Raw genomic sequence first — 15,000 nt, 5'->3', positions numbered from 1 at the left:
ACAAATAAACAACAACTACGGTGGGTGCCATTAACAATGAATTATAAACACACTCCACTATAAAGCTGCAACATGATTGGTTGTTTATTTTTACTTATTTATCTTCTTTTTCTACGTGTTGTTCATAATTGCTTTAATGAGAATCTGGTTGAGATTACATTTAGGCTCTTCCTGGTATGCTGAAAACACAGGGCAATAGTGCTAAAGTAATATTCTTCTTCTTCCTCTCCTAGTATAACACCTGTGGATTGGAAGTAAACAGGAAATATAATATTCTTTCCTAACTGTATCAAGCCACAGTGCTTTCTGATTGAAATCTCTCATTTCCTGCCAGATTTTAGACCAGAATGATTTAGGATCTTCTTGAGACAGGGGTTTCTTAACTGAAATGAAATATAGTAGCTTATTCATGTATTTTTCTATGATAACAAAGTTTTTCATTCAGCTTCTTGAGTTTACACTTGAATGTAATTAGCTTTTTCTCAAGTCTTGGTGTGGAAAGTTGCCATAAAGTTTTGCTATTTTTTGCATAAGATGTAATTGATGAGGCGGGAATTTGTTATTGCTCTTCTATTTTGTTATTGCCATTAGCCATCCAATATGGCTGATGTTTCTCTCAAATTTTGTTTACCACCTGGTTTGCTTGTGTTTAGTAATTTCATTTGAACATGTACTGCAAGTTTCTTCTTTGTATTCTTTAAGAATGGTAGAAGCTGTGTATAATGGCAGTTTCTTCATGTTTGAAGATTATGAGTAAGATCCTTGATACTACATTTAGCTTTTCTTCTTGCCTGTGCTTTGTAGTTTTAAAGTGAGAGTCAATCTGTACAGTCTGATCCTAAAGATTTGGAAATCTGACCACAATGAGCTAAAACCGATGATTCAGGATCTTCTTGAGACAAGCTGCAGGTTTTTACAAAGACAGATTACCTTACGGGGCTAGAGAGCTCCACCTGTCCTGCTGTTGCTATAAGTATGTCAAACAGGGCACCCGAAGGACCACACTCCTTGAGTTACTGTCAAGACTGATCCCTCTAGTCTTTTCCTTTTCCAAGGCATTCACAAGGCTGTGAGGGTCCGAGCTTGGAGTTTATTCTATACTATGCTAATTAATCCATATCTGGGATCCTGATAGGTATTACTACTCTGGATCAAAGTATACTTGAGAATAATAGGGGCCAAGAGGTGGTCCCACAATCCTCAAAACCCTGGAATTCATGGACTAAAGCCTCACAATTAGATGCTGCTTAAAGTCATACCCAGGAGCTGTGTATAGGAAAGTATCCATTGTCCAGTAATTAATAGCACATAATTTCTTGAACTCCTCAACTACATCATCGTTAACTTTTATCATGAGGTCAGTTGGCTTTTTCTTTAATCTCATTAAGAATGGCTTGTTGTTAAATGACAACTTAGAAAAACTAGAAAGTTTGTTTTTACAATTTGTATCTTCAAACTGTTCTTAGGCCGAATATATTCCATAGTAATTTCTATTGAGTCAGTTACATGTGGAAATATATAAGAATTTAGTGATTGCGGCCATGGTTTGTTTACATTATTTTCAGTCTTTTCTGTGGCACATTTTGGTCAGTTCTCAGTGCTTTGCAAAGATTGATTAGCACCACAAGAACTGGAGCAGCAATTAATGTGCGTGTGTGTGTGTGCATGCCATGTAAAGAGCACTACTGCCCTTGCTTCCGCTTGTGCCACATAAAAAGCACTCAGTCAACTGAGTGGTTGGTGTTAGGAAGGGCATCCAGCTGTAAAAATCCTGCCAAAACAGTCACAGAAGTCTGATGCAGGCTGCTGCCTGGCCAACTCTTGTGAAACCATCCCACCCATGTGAGCATGGAAGGCAGACATTAAACAATGATGTATAATGTACACATATATATATATATACATATGTGTATGTGTGTGTATAAATATATACAAGCAAATTGCTTGTCACCAAAGCTGTTTTGCTGTCAGATAGCTTAAGTTTCATTGAGCTTTGTCCTAGTATCATTTTAGCTAATTCATATAGCTGGTAGAAGGGCCATTGAAGGCTTTTTTTACATAGCACCAAAGTAGATCTTGATTTAAATGTAAAGACCAAGTGAGGTGAGAAGAGTACTTACGTCGTCTTAAATAACTTACAGGTGTTATAGTACTGATTGCAGTGGTTTCGGTGTTGGTGTTCATATTAATATCAGCTGTGGTCATAAAAGTGAAATTCTACATGGCGTAAGATATATTTTGTAATCCAGTCTGAATAAAGCTAAGTTGGTAAGTAGAAGGTGTTTCTCTTATTTGTAACTGAAAGAAATAAACCAGTTTCTGATTTAAGCTGGAGAAGTTAGCATAATTGTAGAAGAAGGTGTTCAAATGGCATTTTTGGTACCATGTTTTTATGTATATGTGTGAGTGTGGATGTGTGTGTGTGTGTGTGTGTGTGTGTGCATGCATGTGTGTATGTGCATGCGTGTGCATGTTTGTTAATGTCTGTTTGTCTTGACACTGTGTGATGGTCATAAACAAAATGTTACAGCTATGTATGCATTGATGTTCATATGCAATATTCCATGAAAACAAAAACATGGAGACGACCCATCGAACATATACAAACTTGGCGTTATGGACATAAAATGAAGTTGATTTTATTTCTCAAACAATTGAACAGTTAGCATTTCTTTGATGTCCCCATTATTTGTAGTAACCCACTCCCATCCCAAATTCTTCACTCTTTAGCTGGTCTTTGAATGCAAGACATATATTCAGTTGGATTTTCAGCAGATACGCACACATATGTACACTTGCATGCACACACATGCACAGATCACTTATTGGAGATTGGCATTATTTGGAATTGCTATATAGTCATGCAAGCCAACCTTCTACTTTTCATTCTGAGTTCAAATCATGCCAAGCTCAGCTTCACATTTCCTCATTCCAGAGTCTACAAAATTTAAGTACTAGTTAAGCATTTACATTGATGTAATATTCATATGAAGCATCCGAGATGTGAATGGAATTATAACACAAAGGTGACACGCAGAACCAAACTGATGAAATTAATGGACGTGAATAGAGTCTGAAGTGTTCTGCCACCACAATATATACAGTCATCCCATAAATAATGCAGCTTTCTTATACTTCTTTTATTTTTCAAAATTACGATAAACAAAGTTCTTTTTTTTTTCAAATCTAAAATATACTATCCTTCATTTTCTACAATGCTCTTCCATCTATCTGGTAGACTTGCTAGGCCCTTCTTCCAAAATTCACTTCTCTGTGACAAAAAATATTCCTTGTCTACAGAATTCTTGAAACCAAAGATGGTTGTTTTTCTTCTAGCACTGACTTAAGCCACTCAAACTGTTTGCAGTAGATCTATTTTGTTATTGCTTGGTTTGGGTTTAAAAGTTCAAAGTGGAGTAAACCTTTCATATCCCGCCAAACAGATAACAACACCTTTCGTGTGTGAAGACCTTTAGCCCGGAGTGCAGTGTTTCTTCTTGTCCTACCCACTGTATTCGGCACTTGACATTTTTATAGAGAACTCATTTCTTGTCAACAGTCACTATTCAATCCAAAAAAGGGTTATTCATGAGATGGAACAGCAATGAAGAGCACACATTCAATCTCTGCATGTGATTAGACTCGAAAAGTTTGTGAGGAACCCATTGACCCAATTTACTGACTTTTCTGATGGTACACAGGTATCAACGAATTGTTGAACGACCAAATCCAAGCTTCTCTGCTAGTTCCTCAGAAGTTATGATGAGATTTTGTTCCATCAGGGTTTGCAGGATATCCTCATCAATCTCTACAGGTCTTCCAGGACGAGGTTCATCTTCTAGGCTGAAATTTCCAGCTAGGAATTTCTGGAGCCACTGTTGACACTCACTTATGTTTAATGCCCAATCCCTATACACTGCATTAATATTCCTCACACTTTCCGTTGCGTTGTTGCTTTTATTGAGCTCATAAAGCAAAATATGCCGAATGTCACTTTCATTATAGCTTTGAAAAAATAACTTAAAATCGAACTGCACTCTTCAAAACTTGAAAACTAAGAATAAGTACAAGATAAAATTACTACCTGTTTTTATTGCAAGTTGATGCAGGTACTTTATCCTATCCCCCTTTGACTTTTAGTTCATGCAATTGAGAAAAACCATATTATTTTTGGGATGACCCAATACTTGGAGATCACGCACACCCACACTATATATATGCAATATTCCTGTAACCCTGTTTGCCAGTTATTAAGTAACAGATCTTCAGTCTATAGAAATAACATTTTACTATTATACAGGAGAATAAAGTGGTTAAGTGTCTTGAACATATGGATCTTGTATGGATTTTAATTTCCCTTTGGGGTCCCAGGCAGGCTGCTGCATCAAAGCAGAACAAGACAGTTTGATGTGTTCAGGGGAGTAGGGAAAATTTTAACTTTCTTCAAAACAGGTGGGGGTTAGCAACAGAAAGACTATTCATTTGTAAAAAATCTGACTCAATTCATTTCATCCAACTGAAGCATATATGGAATGTATGTAATCCTAGATGGGCATATCTATTCATGGATATCCTGTCTACAGTTATTCCTCTTCTTTCTTTCTATCTTTATTTCAGTGAAAAAAATATAAATAATAACCTTCTTGTCTTCATTGCTATACATAGAATGTTCCCCTAAGTTTAAATGCAGTTCATATGTCACACTGTCACCCAACTGAAATTGGTAAAGACAACAGATTAAGTTACAATTTTCTTCTGAAGATCTGATGTTTCCATGGGATTCTACAATCATTTACTCAATGATTACCACACAACATACTATTATTTGTTAGTGAAATATGTGTAAAGATTATGTAATTTATGAAGCTATAATAAAAAGACTAACTCAATTTTCTATTTTATTCTGCTCTTAAACACACACATACACACACACACTTATGTATGCGTGTGTCTCTGTGTGTGTGTGTATATATGTATACATATATATATATATATATATATATATATATATAATATATATATATATATATGTATATACATACACACACACACACACACACACACACACACACACACATATATATATATACAGGGTATGGTGAATAAATTGTCATTTAAATTACACTAAAATGAAAATAACACTGACATCTCATTTTAACAGATATATTTACCAAAATTACATAAAAATATCTGGAAAGTAAATTTATTCAATAAAATCGCCATTGTCTTCAACCATGGCCTCCAGACGATTTTGGAATCTCCTGCAACTCTTCTGAACGGTGTCCTTGTTTAAGTTGATGAATGCTGCCATAATCCTTGCTTTGTATTCATCTTTGGTGTTACAAGGAGTTTTGTTGGTCTCTCACTCAACTCCTGCCCACACAAATTAATCAAGGTGGTTGAAGTCTGGGGAGTTAGGTGGCCAGATGTTAGGAGTGATGTGGTTGCAGAAATTGTCTGACAGTCATGACTGGATTCTCCTGCTTGTGTGGCATGGTGCAGAATCTTGTTGCCAGACACAGGATCTTCCAGCAACCACCCTCTTGATTCAGGGCAGCACTACCTCCTACAGGCACTTGATGTAGGCCTTCATGTTGAGGCTGAAGCCATGTGGGAAGATGAATGGAAGCACAATGTCACCATCACTGGTGACCACTGCAAACACCATGATGTTGACTGGATGTTTGATTTTTATTGCCCTCAGTACGTGTCCTCAGATTGACTACCAAACACTCTGAAATGTTCATTTTGGAGGACCCTTCTGAGTTTGATTCCAGGCAGTGACCTGATTAATAATAATAATAATAATAATAATAATAATAATAATAATAACATCGGAAAATACCTTTGGAATGAGAACCCAGGTTCAAAATTCCCTCAGGATACCTGATGAAAGCTAGAGAGTACATCATCTGAAACAGTTTGTTAAAAGCAAACAAGATAAGGACAAATATCCATCAAATGTAAATAATATAAATAATGTACATAATTCCTCATCTCTCAAATAGAGAACTGTATAACCATCATCATTTAATGCCTAGATGGGTTGACAGAATCTGAAGGACAACACCATGGTCTATGTTTGCTTGGGCATAGTTCCCATGGCCAGATGCCTTTCCTCATGCCAACCACTTTTCAGAGTCTATACTGAGTGCTTTTCATGGTCCCAGCACTAGTGAGGTCACTAAGTTACTTGAATGACAAGACCCCTAACTCTGTGTGGGGGGAGATGCATACATCCATATATATATCTTGATACATGTATACATATATGTATATACATATCTATATCCATATACCCCTAGGTCTCCTGCCAGTTGACTCAATTTGAAGAATCCATCTTGTAATTCTTTCTTGTGACTTTCGAGTCCATAGTACCAGGGTTGTGACCTCTCAATACAGAGAAGATGCAGCTTGATATGGAAAGTTTTCCTGGTCTGTTGATATCACTGTTGTCTTTAGGGTTTAGGAGAATTGCCTCTAGGACTCTTGCTTAAATGTATCAGTGTTGTTTAAGCTTAGAAGTGTTGTTTAAGTGTAGTAGTGCTACTTAAGTGTAAGGGTGCTATTTAAATGCAAGCATGTCACTTAAGTGTAGGAGTTTTATTTAAGTGTAGGGGTGCTATTTAAGTGTTGGAGTGCCATTTAAGTGTAACAATGCTATTTAAGTGTAGTAGTTCTATTTAAGTGTATCAGTGCTATTTAAGTGTAGGTGTGCCATTTATATGTAGCAGTACTATTTAAGTGTAAGGGTACTATTTAAGTGTAGGGTGTTATTTAAGTGTAGGGGTGCTATTTAAGTGTAGGGGTGCTATTTAAGTGTAAGGATACTATTTACGTGTAGGGTGTTATTTAAGTGTTGGGGTGCTATTTAAGTGTAGGGGTGCTATTTATGTGTAGGGGTGCCATTTAAGTGTAGCAGTGCTATTTAAGTGTAAGGGTGAAATTCAAGTGTAGGAGTGCTGTTTATTTGTGCAGGGATTTATATGCATCTAATGAAAGATAAAACACATGATTCTTTGTTTTATGTTACAGAAAGAAGACCAAATTTCAGAAACACTGGAGTATTTGACAGTAAGTGCACTTATCATTTGTAATACTAAGGCTGAGTCACAAGGAGCACAAGTATGGCTTGGTGGTTAAGCAATTAACTTGCTAACCACATAGCTTTGGGTTCAGTCCCACAGTGGTCAAGTATCTTGTCTGGTAGGGTTTCTGTTATGGTCTTAGGCTGACCAAAGCCTTGTGAGTGGCTTTGGTAGATGGGAATTGAAAGAAGCCTGGTGTGTGACACGTGCATGTGCATCTGTATGCACATGTATACATGTGTACACACTTGTGTGTGTGTGTGTTTGTGTGCGTGTGTGTGTGTGTGTATGTGTGTGTGCATGTCTGTGCATTTGTTAACATTTGGGTGTCTTTGAAAGTCCCTGAGCTATAGGTTGTTTTCATTTCCCCTGTCAACAAATCATTCACTGGCTTTTCACATTCAAAGATTTGTGGAATCGATGACCCCTTATTTGGAAAGTAGTAAGGGTCAGTGACAAGAAAAGCATCTGGCTGTAAAACAATGCTTCAGCAGTATATTCATCTAAATTATTTTTTTATTTATGAAACCCTTTGTTTTTTGTTTTATTCTATTGGACCCCATAACCATTTGGTGTTTTAAAAAAGATCCTCTTGTATTTCCATAATCAAATATTATGAGGAACTGCATAAAAAACATTGTTAAATCATTTTGTGTATAATAGAAGTATGGTCAATTTTCTGCACATAAATTTTAAGAACAAAATTTTATATGAACTAACAAGGGTCATGTGGACCCCGGTTGAAAACCACTTATTTAATCCATACTAGAGTTGAAAACTGGACATAAAAAGAAACAAGTGAAAATATTAGAGCATAGCATAAAATGCCTTGTTGTAGTTGTACTGAATCTATTCTTTCTTACTTCAAATTCCCTCTCCCAGGCCAATTTTGGCTGTAATCTCCTTGGAACTGATAAAGTATCTGTCAAATGCTGATACTTTATCCATCTCAAAAGGAAGGCAAAGTTGACCTTGGCTATGTTGAAGAGGCTAAGAGAGGAATGTTCTTGTCACGGATGCACAAATTCTTCATCGTTACTCTGTGGTTGTCAGAATGCAGGAAGGTTCGTAATACTCTCTTTGTTAGGTATGGTTCTGGGGTTAAAAAGTTCACTTTATAAGCTGTGTTTTCAGGTTCAGTCCCCACTGTGCTCCACCTTGGGCAAGTGCCTACTACTATAGCCTCAGCCTGACCAAAGACTTGTGAGTAAATTCTATAGGCAGAAACTGTGTGGAATCCCATCATTTGTATGTATGTATGTATGTATGTATGTATAAATATATATATATGTGTGTGTGTGTGTATGTTTGTGTGTGTGTGTATGTATATATCTATATCTATAGGAAAGACTGAAAGAGTTTAGATTCTTTTCCCTAGAATGAGGGCAAGAAAGATATGCTGTGATATACATCTGGAAAATCCTGGAAGGCCTTGCACCAAACTTTGGCATTGAAAGTTACACAAACAGCAGAACAGGGCACCACTGCATAGTACCAAATATCCCCGCATGGCCATCAAAATACAGGACCAGATACTTCAACAGCATGGATTCCAGGGGCCCACAGCTCTTCAATATACTTCCAAAATGCTGGAGAGACCTGCATGGTGTGGATGTAGGTGTCTTCAAAACAAGACTGGATCTCCTCCTGTCAAGGGTTTCAGATGGCCCTACCTCACGGCAGGAAATACAGATGAGGGCAGCAGCACCAAACTCCCTCATTCATCAAATACCACATATCGGAGAAGGTTTCAGATAATGTTGTAGCACAGTCAACGGTGGTACCCCAGCAAGACCACAGCTTTAAAGCTGAAATAATTTAAATAATTTAAAGGAGTGGCTTTGTGGTAAGTAGCTTGCTTACCAGCCACATGATTCCAGGTTCAGTCCCACTTCATGGCACCTTGGGCAAGTGTCTTCTACTATAGCCTCGGGTTGACCAAAGCCTTGTGAGTGGATTTGGTAGACAGAAACTGAAAGAAGCCCGTTGTATATATATATATGTATATATATATGTGTGTGTGTGTGTTTGTGTGTCTGTGTTTGTCCTCCCAACATTGCTTGACAACTGGTGCTGGTGTGTTTGTGTCCCTGTAACTTAGTGGTTCGGCAAAGAGACTGATAGTATAAGTACTAGGCTTACAAAGAATAAATCCTGGGGTTGATTTGCTTGACTAAAGGTAGTGCTCCAGCATGGTCGTAGTCAAATGACTGAAACAAATAAAAGAGTAAAGAGTATATATATATGTAGAAGGATGAAAAGGAACACATGAGTTGCTATATATGGATAAAAAAGTCAAGGTAGAAAATGCTAAAATAATTCTATAAAAACATTTCATTACCAGTTTCAGTCATTGAGACTTTTTCAACTGTAAGCATGGAAAACAATTAAATTTTGGAAAAGTTAAAAGAAAATATTTTTAAAAGAATATTTGCCTAGTATTCAAATACAAGGGGCATTTTCCTTGTTTCTGCCTGTCTCTGTCTCTCTTGTTTACTCTTGTGGGTTCGACCTCAAACCCACAAGAGTAAACAAGAGAAACCAGTACTGAAATGTTTTTTATAAAATTTTTTTAGCATTTTCTACCTTGACATTTTTTCCATATATACATATATATATTTCTCTACTACCCACAAGGGGCTAAACACAGAGGGGACAAACAAGGACAGACAAAGGGATTAAGTCGATTACATCGACCCCAGTGCGTAACTGGTACTTAATTTATCGACCCCGAAAGGATGAAAGGCAAAGTCGACCTCGGCGGAATTTGAACTCGGAACGCAACGACAGACGAAATACGGCTACAAATTTCGCCCGGCGTGCTAACGTTTCTACCAGTTCACCGCCTTTATACATATATATATAAACAACTTATAAATAAGGGCAAATGAAAAAATTTCTATTGCCAAATATGCTGAAATTAGACACCCTGTCCATAAGCATATAATTTTTCACAATACGCACGCTACTCAAAAAAAGGTCGACGGAAATCTCTAAAAAATCCCATTATTACCATATTCAGGGTTAGTTCATAAGAACCCTCCCTTTATCACTGATGAAGGGAGGGTCCTTACAAACTAACCCTGAAATCGGTCCGATATGGTAATAATGGAATTTTTTAGAGATTTCTGTCAACCCTTTTTTGAGTAGCGTGCATATTGTGAAAAATTATATGGTTATGGACAGGGTGTCTAATTTCAGCATATTTGGCATTAGAAATTTTTTCATTTGCCCTTATTTATAAGTTGTTTATAATTTTAACCTTTAAAGGTATTTTTTTAGAAAAAAAAAATTTATCCTACATTAAATATATATATTATATATATATATATATATATATATATATATATACACAGACACATATAAACATACATATTTTCATACATACACACATGCACATGCATATAAATATGTGTGTGTGTTTTATGTTTGTTTTTGTTTCACACTACTACTTGATAACTGGTGTTGGCATGTTTACATCCTGTAACTTAGCAGTTTAGCAAAAGAGACTGATAGAATGAATATCTGACTTAAAAAGCACTGGGACCGATTTGTTTGACTAAACCCCTCATAGCTGTTGTCCAATGACTATAACAAGTAAAAGATAAAAAAGAAAATGTGTCTTGAAGACATTCAGACCAGGAATTGAAATGTAGTGAAGAAAACAGAAAGAACCAAATATATAGTGGAACTTTGAGTTCAAGCATACAGGTATGGCAGGTGGGGGACACTGCTGGACACTACGAGGGGATGCTGAAAAGTTCCTGGCTTTCAGGGTATTGCTAAAAGCCTGATTTGAGGCCCAGCCTTCCGATTTCTTTCACAGGGCTTAGAAAAACTGAAGGACAGCTAAAATAAGTGTGTGAACCCAAGTGAGGGATATGTTGAATAAAATCATAATTAACTGATCTTCCTGTGTTTTCTTTTGCCCAAAATGAGGAACTTTTTAGTACCTCCCTCGTATATTATAGCTGCACCCCACAACTCTACAAATAGTTGAGAACTCAAACAAGCAAGAAAGCAAAACACTTTTAGGCAGAGAGTATTTGTAAAAATCTAAAGAAGAAATAATTGTAAAACAATATTAATCCTTGATTGTTATTATTTCCATGATAGCAAAAGTGGAGGATTGCTACATAGCTCAGATACCAAAAGACCCCAAAATGGCAGAAATTCAAAAGATAGTGCTCATGGGAACTGCTCAAATCCTACATAAAAACTGTCTATGTAATCTCAAATTTTAAAACAAACACATAATTTTCTTATGGTTTCTTGAATATTCTCTAGAACAACACTATGTACAAAACCAAATATATGGCACCCTAGGCATAACACCAGCATGAACTTCTAACTTGTTGTCTCTTGAGGTCTCTGGGTGAGACTTGGAGCCAACTTGTACAAATGCAAAGCAAAAGTCAAACATAACATAATAATAATAATAATAATAATAATAATAAAATAATAATAATAATAATAAATGGAAACAATTGAAAGAAGAGGCAAATGAAAATGATAATAATAATAATAATGATGACGATAATAACAAATTATCAAGCAAAAGGTATCTGCTAAAGCTGCCTGCATAGTACGGTATGAAAAGCTTACTCGGTTCTTCAAGGACAACAACATGTTAAAAAATAACCGCAAAAAGTTTTACAGGAAGATAGGGAAATCACCAGTTACTGTAAAGTCTGTCCCATCAAAAGAAGAAGTGCAGGGATTTTGGAATAAAATTTGGGCAGAAGAAAAAACGCACAACAAAAAGGCCCCTTGGATTGATAGAATATCTATCGACTCCTTAGAAGAGCAAAAGTGGGAGGGTGTCAAGGTAGAAGATATAAGATCTGCTCTCAGGAAGCCAAGCAAATGAGGGTCTCCAAGAAAGGATAAAATTCCTAACTTCTGGTTGAATGCCTTCCCAGAGAGTCATGAACTGCTAACAAAACTTTACAACAATGTTTTGCAACAACCTAGTATGATTCCCTCTTGGCTAGTTAATGGTGTTGCATTTCTACTTCCAAAAATGAAGAAACAAATGAACCATGAAATTATAGACCCATAACCTGCTTAACAACAATGTATAAAATACTAACATTCATCTTGATTGAATACACCTATAGTTTTTTAATAGAAAGTGGCATCTTTCCCAATGAGCAAAAAGGATGTAAACATGGGTCCTATAATTGTAATGATCAGTTACTCATCAATAAGATGATCTTGGAAGATTGTTACAAAGAACACAAGAACTTGTCGATAGCCTCATCAGACTATAAAAAAGCTTTTGATTGTCTATCACATTGACAATTATAAAATGTTTTTGGGAATTTATAAAATAGCACCTACTCTGTGAAACCTGTTATTCGTAGGTATGGGATCATGGAGAACCACACTGACTTTGAACACTGACAATGAATCTCTTAATGCTGGTGATGTAAGAATTTCATGTGGCCTTTTCCAGGGTGGCTCTCTATCACCAATCCTATTTTGTCTAGCCTTACTAACACTTTTGAAATTGCTCAATGATGTACAATATAGCTATAAAATGTTTCATAAAAATATAAATCATCTCTTTTACATGGATGATTAAAGCTCTTTACAAAAAATGGCCAACAACTACAGGGCTTAATAGCAATTGTTAAACAGTTAAGTGATGACATCAGGATGTAATTTAGACTTGATAAGTGTGCAATGATGATGATGATAATAATAATAATAATAATAATAATAATAATAATGATAATAATAATAATAATAATAATAATAATAATAATAATAACAATAATAATAATATATGTGGAGTCTAAAAACAAACAATTTCTATTGTAGTAGGTGCATTAAAAATATTCAGACAAATACATAATAAAAACACCAGGACTAACAAATATAACATACAGAAAATAGCACTACTAGGCACTGCACACATCCTACATAAAACACTTTCAATACAGTAACAATAAGAGCATCACAGCAAACTACAGCACATACCCAAGGCACACAGAGCTGTGTTCAGTAATGAAGTGAAAGCACGTTATAAAAATAAGACTACTGAATAATGATAATGATGATGATGATGATGATGATGATGATGATAATAATAAGATTGAAATTATGGATCACCTAATCTCAGATTGTAGAGTCTTAGCACCTGTAGAATATAAAGCAATACATGATAGAGTTGGCCAGTATTTACACTATACAATATGTTGGCATTATAAAATCAAAATTGCTGACAAATGGTATAAACACCATCCTGAAGCTGTAACTGAGGGAGAAAATGTGTCAATTCTCTGGGGTTTGCCTATACATACCGACAAAGCTATAAAAGCCAATAAACCATATATTATAAAAGATCAGACAAAAAAGGTGTGTTTATTAATTGACATGAGTATTCCTTGCAATCACAATATAGCAGCAAAAAAAATTTGACAAGATCAGTAAATATAAAGACTTGCTAATAGAAATTGAAAAAATGTGGCATCTCAAGGCAACTACAGAAGCAGTGATTGTAGGATCTCTAGGAATGATAAAAAAAGGTACTGAAACCTATTTGAAAATGATACCAGGCTTACTATCCCTACAGGAAGTGCAAAAAATTGTGTTAACTGGAACAACTCATGTACTGAGAAGAGCATTCATGAATTTATTTATTTATGAATTTTTTTAATTACATATTTTACCTGTGAATTTGCATGTATAATCTGGGAATGCATACAATGAGCTTCTCTGCCCTATTTGTACGGAAAACACTCGGCGAGAAATGGAAGAAAATTTGAAGAAAGAAGAAAGAAAATAACAACAACAACAACAATAATAATAATAATAATAATAAAATAATAATAATAATAATAATAATGATATTAATAATAAAAGAAAAATTTAAACAATAAGTGAACAAAAAAAAGGAAGAAAAAGCATGGAAAGAAAAGAAAATGTACGATCAGTTTGCAAAGGATGTGAATACCAAGATAGATACAGAGGACTGGTAAAAGAATAAAAGAATATTGATAATAATAATAATAATTCCTTGGCCTTTCACTAATGACTGTGTGATTTTGATACCTGTTTTTGCTGTTTTAAATGCACCTTACCTTTTAAGTTTGTTTATTTTGATAGTTACATACATAGACACATATTCGTTATATTAAAATTTATGAAATTTTGTTTATCCATTTGCAGGAAATGTAAGAAAATGGTGGAGGAATCACAAATGAGAGCAAAGCATTTTCATTTTATTACATCTACAAAATCAATTTGAAAAATTTAAACAAAAAAGAAAAACCAACTCTCTTACTGTAAAAAAAAATACAGTTGAAATTAAATATTTGTAACAGAAAATATTATTTCGATAAAGTAATTTTTTTTTATATTTCTTCATTGTTTTTTAAAAATTTCTTTTTAAATGGTTTACCCAGACATCTCCTCTTTTACTTGTTTCATTCATTTGGCTGCAGCCATGCTGGAGCACTGCCTTTAGTCGAACAAATCGACCCAGAACTTATTCTTTGTAAGCCTAGTACTTCTTCTATCGGTCTCATTTGCCGAACCACTAAGTTACGTGGACGTAAACATACCAGCATCGGTTGTCAAGCAATGGTGGGTGGGGGGGTGACAAACAAAGACACACAAACATATACACACACATACATATACACATATATACATATATACAATGGGCTTCTTTCAGTTTCCTTCTACTAAATCCACTCACAAGGCATTGGTTGCCCTGAGGCTATAGTAGAAGACACTTTCCCAAGGTGCCACACAGTGGGACTGAACTCGGAACCATGTGGTTGGTAAGCAAGCTACTTACCACACACCCACTCCTGCACCTCACCACTATTTTTATCTCTTCCCAGATCATACCATGCAGTTCTTCTGCAGCAAGGAAGCTTTTCTACCCTGGGCTCTTCTC

General features: G+C 35.5%; 1 protein-coding gene across 2 annotated transcripts in view; it reads left to right on the top strand.

Moving 5' to 3' along the window:
• LOC115224786 (acidic mammalian chitinase-like) overlaps nt 1-14,382 on the top strand; it is a 53,537-nt gene extending 39,155 nt beyond the window's left edge. The window contains exons 11-13 of one of the 2 annotated variants that reach the window (XR_005003963.1): nt 2,142-2,268; nt 7,036-7,074; nt 14,265-14,366. Coding sequence is in view for 1 of the 2 variants with exons in the window: in XM_036513770.1 (XP_036369663.1) it covers nt 7,036-7,074; nt 14,265-14,299 (74 nt within the window). In the remaining variant the exon portion in view is untranslated. Of the gene's footprint in view, nt 1-2,141; nt 2,269-7,035; nt 7,075-14,264 lie in introns of both variants that reach the window. The other variant, XM_036513770.1, reaches the window with a different exon arrangement.
• Nucleotides 14,383-15,000: the final 618 nt, after the last annotated feature.

Source organism: Octopus sinensis, linkage group LG2 (genome assembly GCF_006345805.1).
Source record: "Octopus sinensis linkage group LG2, ASM634580v1, whole genome shotgun sequence".
Classification (NCBI taxonomy): domain Eukaryota; kingdom Metazoa; phylum Mollusca; class Cephalopoda; order Octopoda; family Octopodidae; genus Octopus; species Octopus sinensis.
Note: the sequence above shows the minus strand (reverse complement) of the source record. Positions and strands in the feature narration are given on the sequence as shown.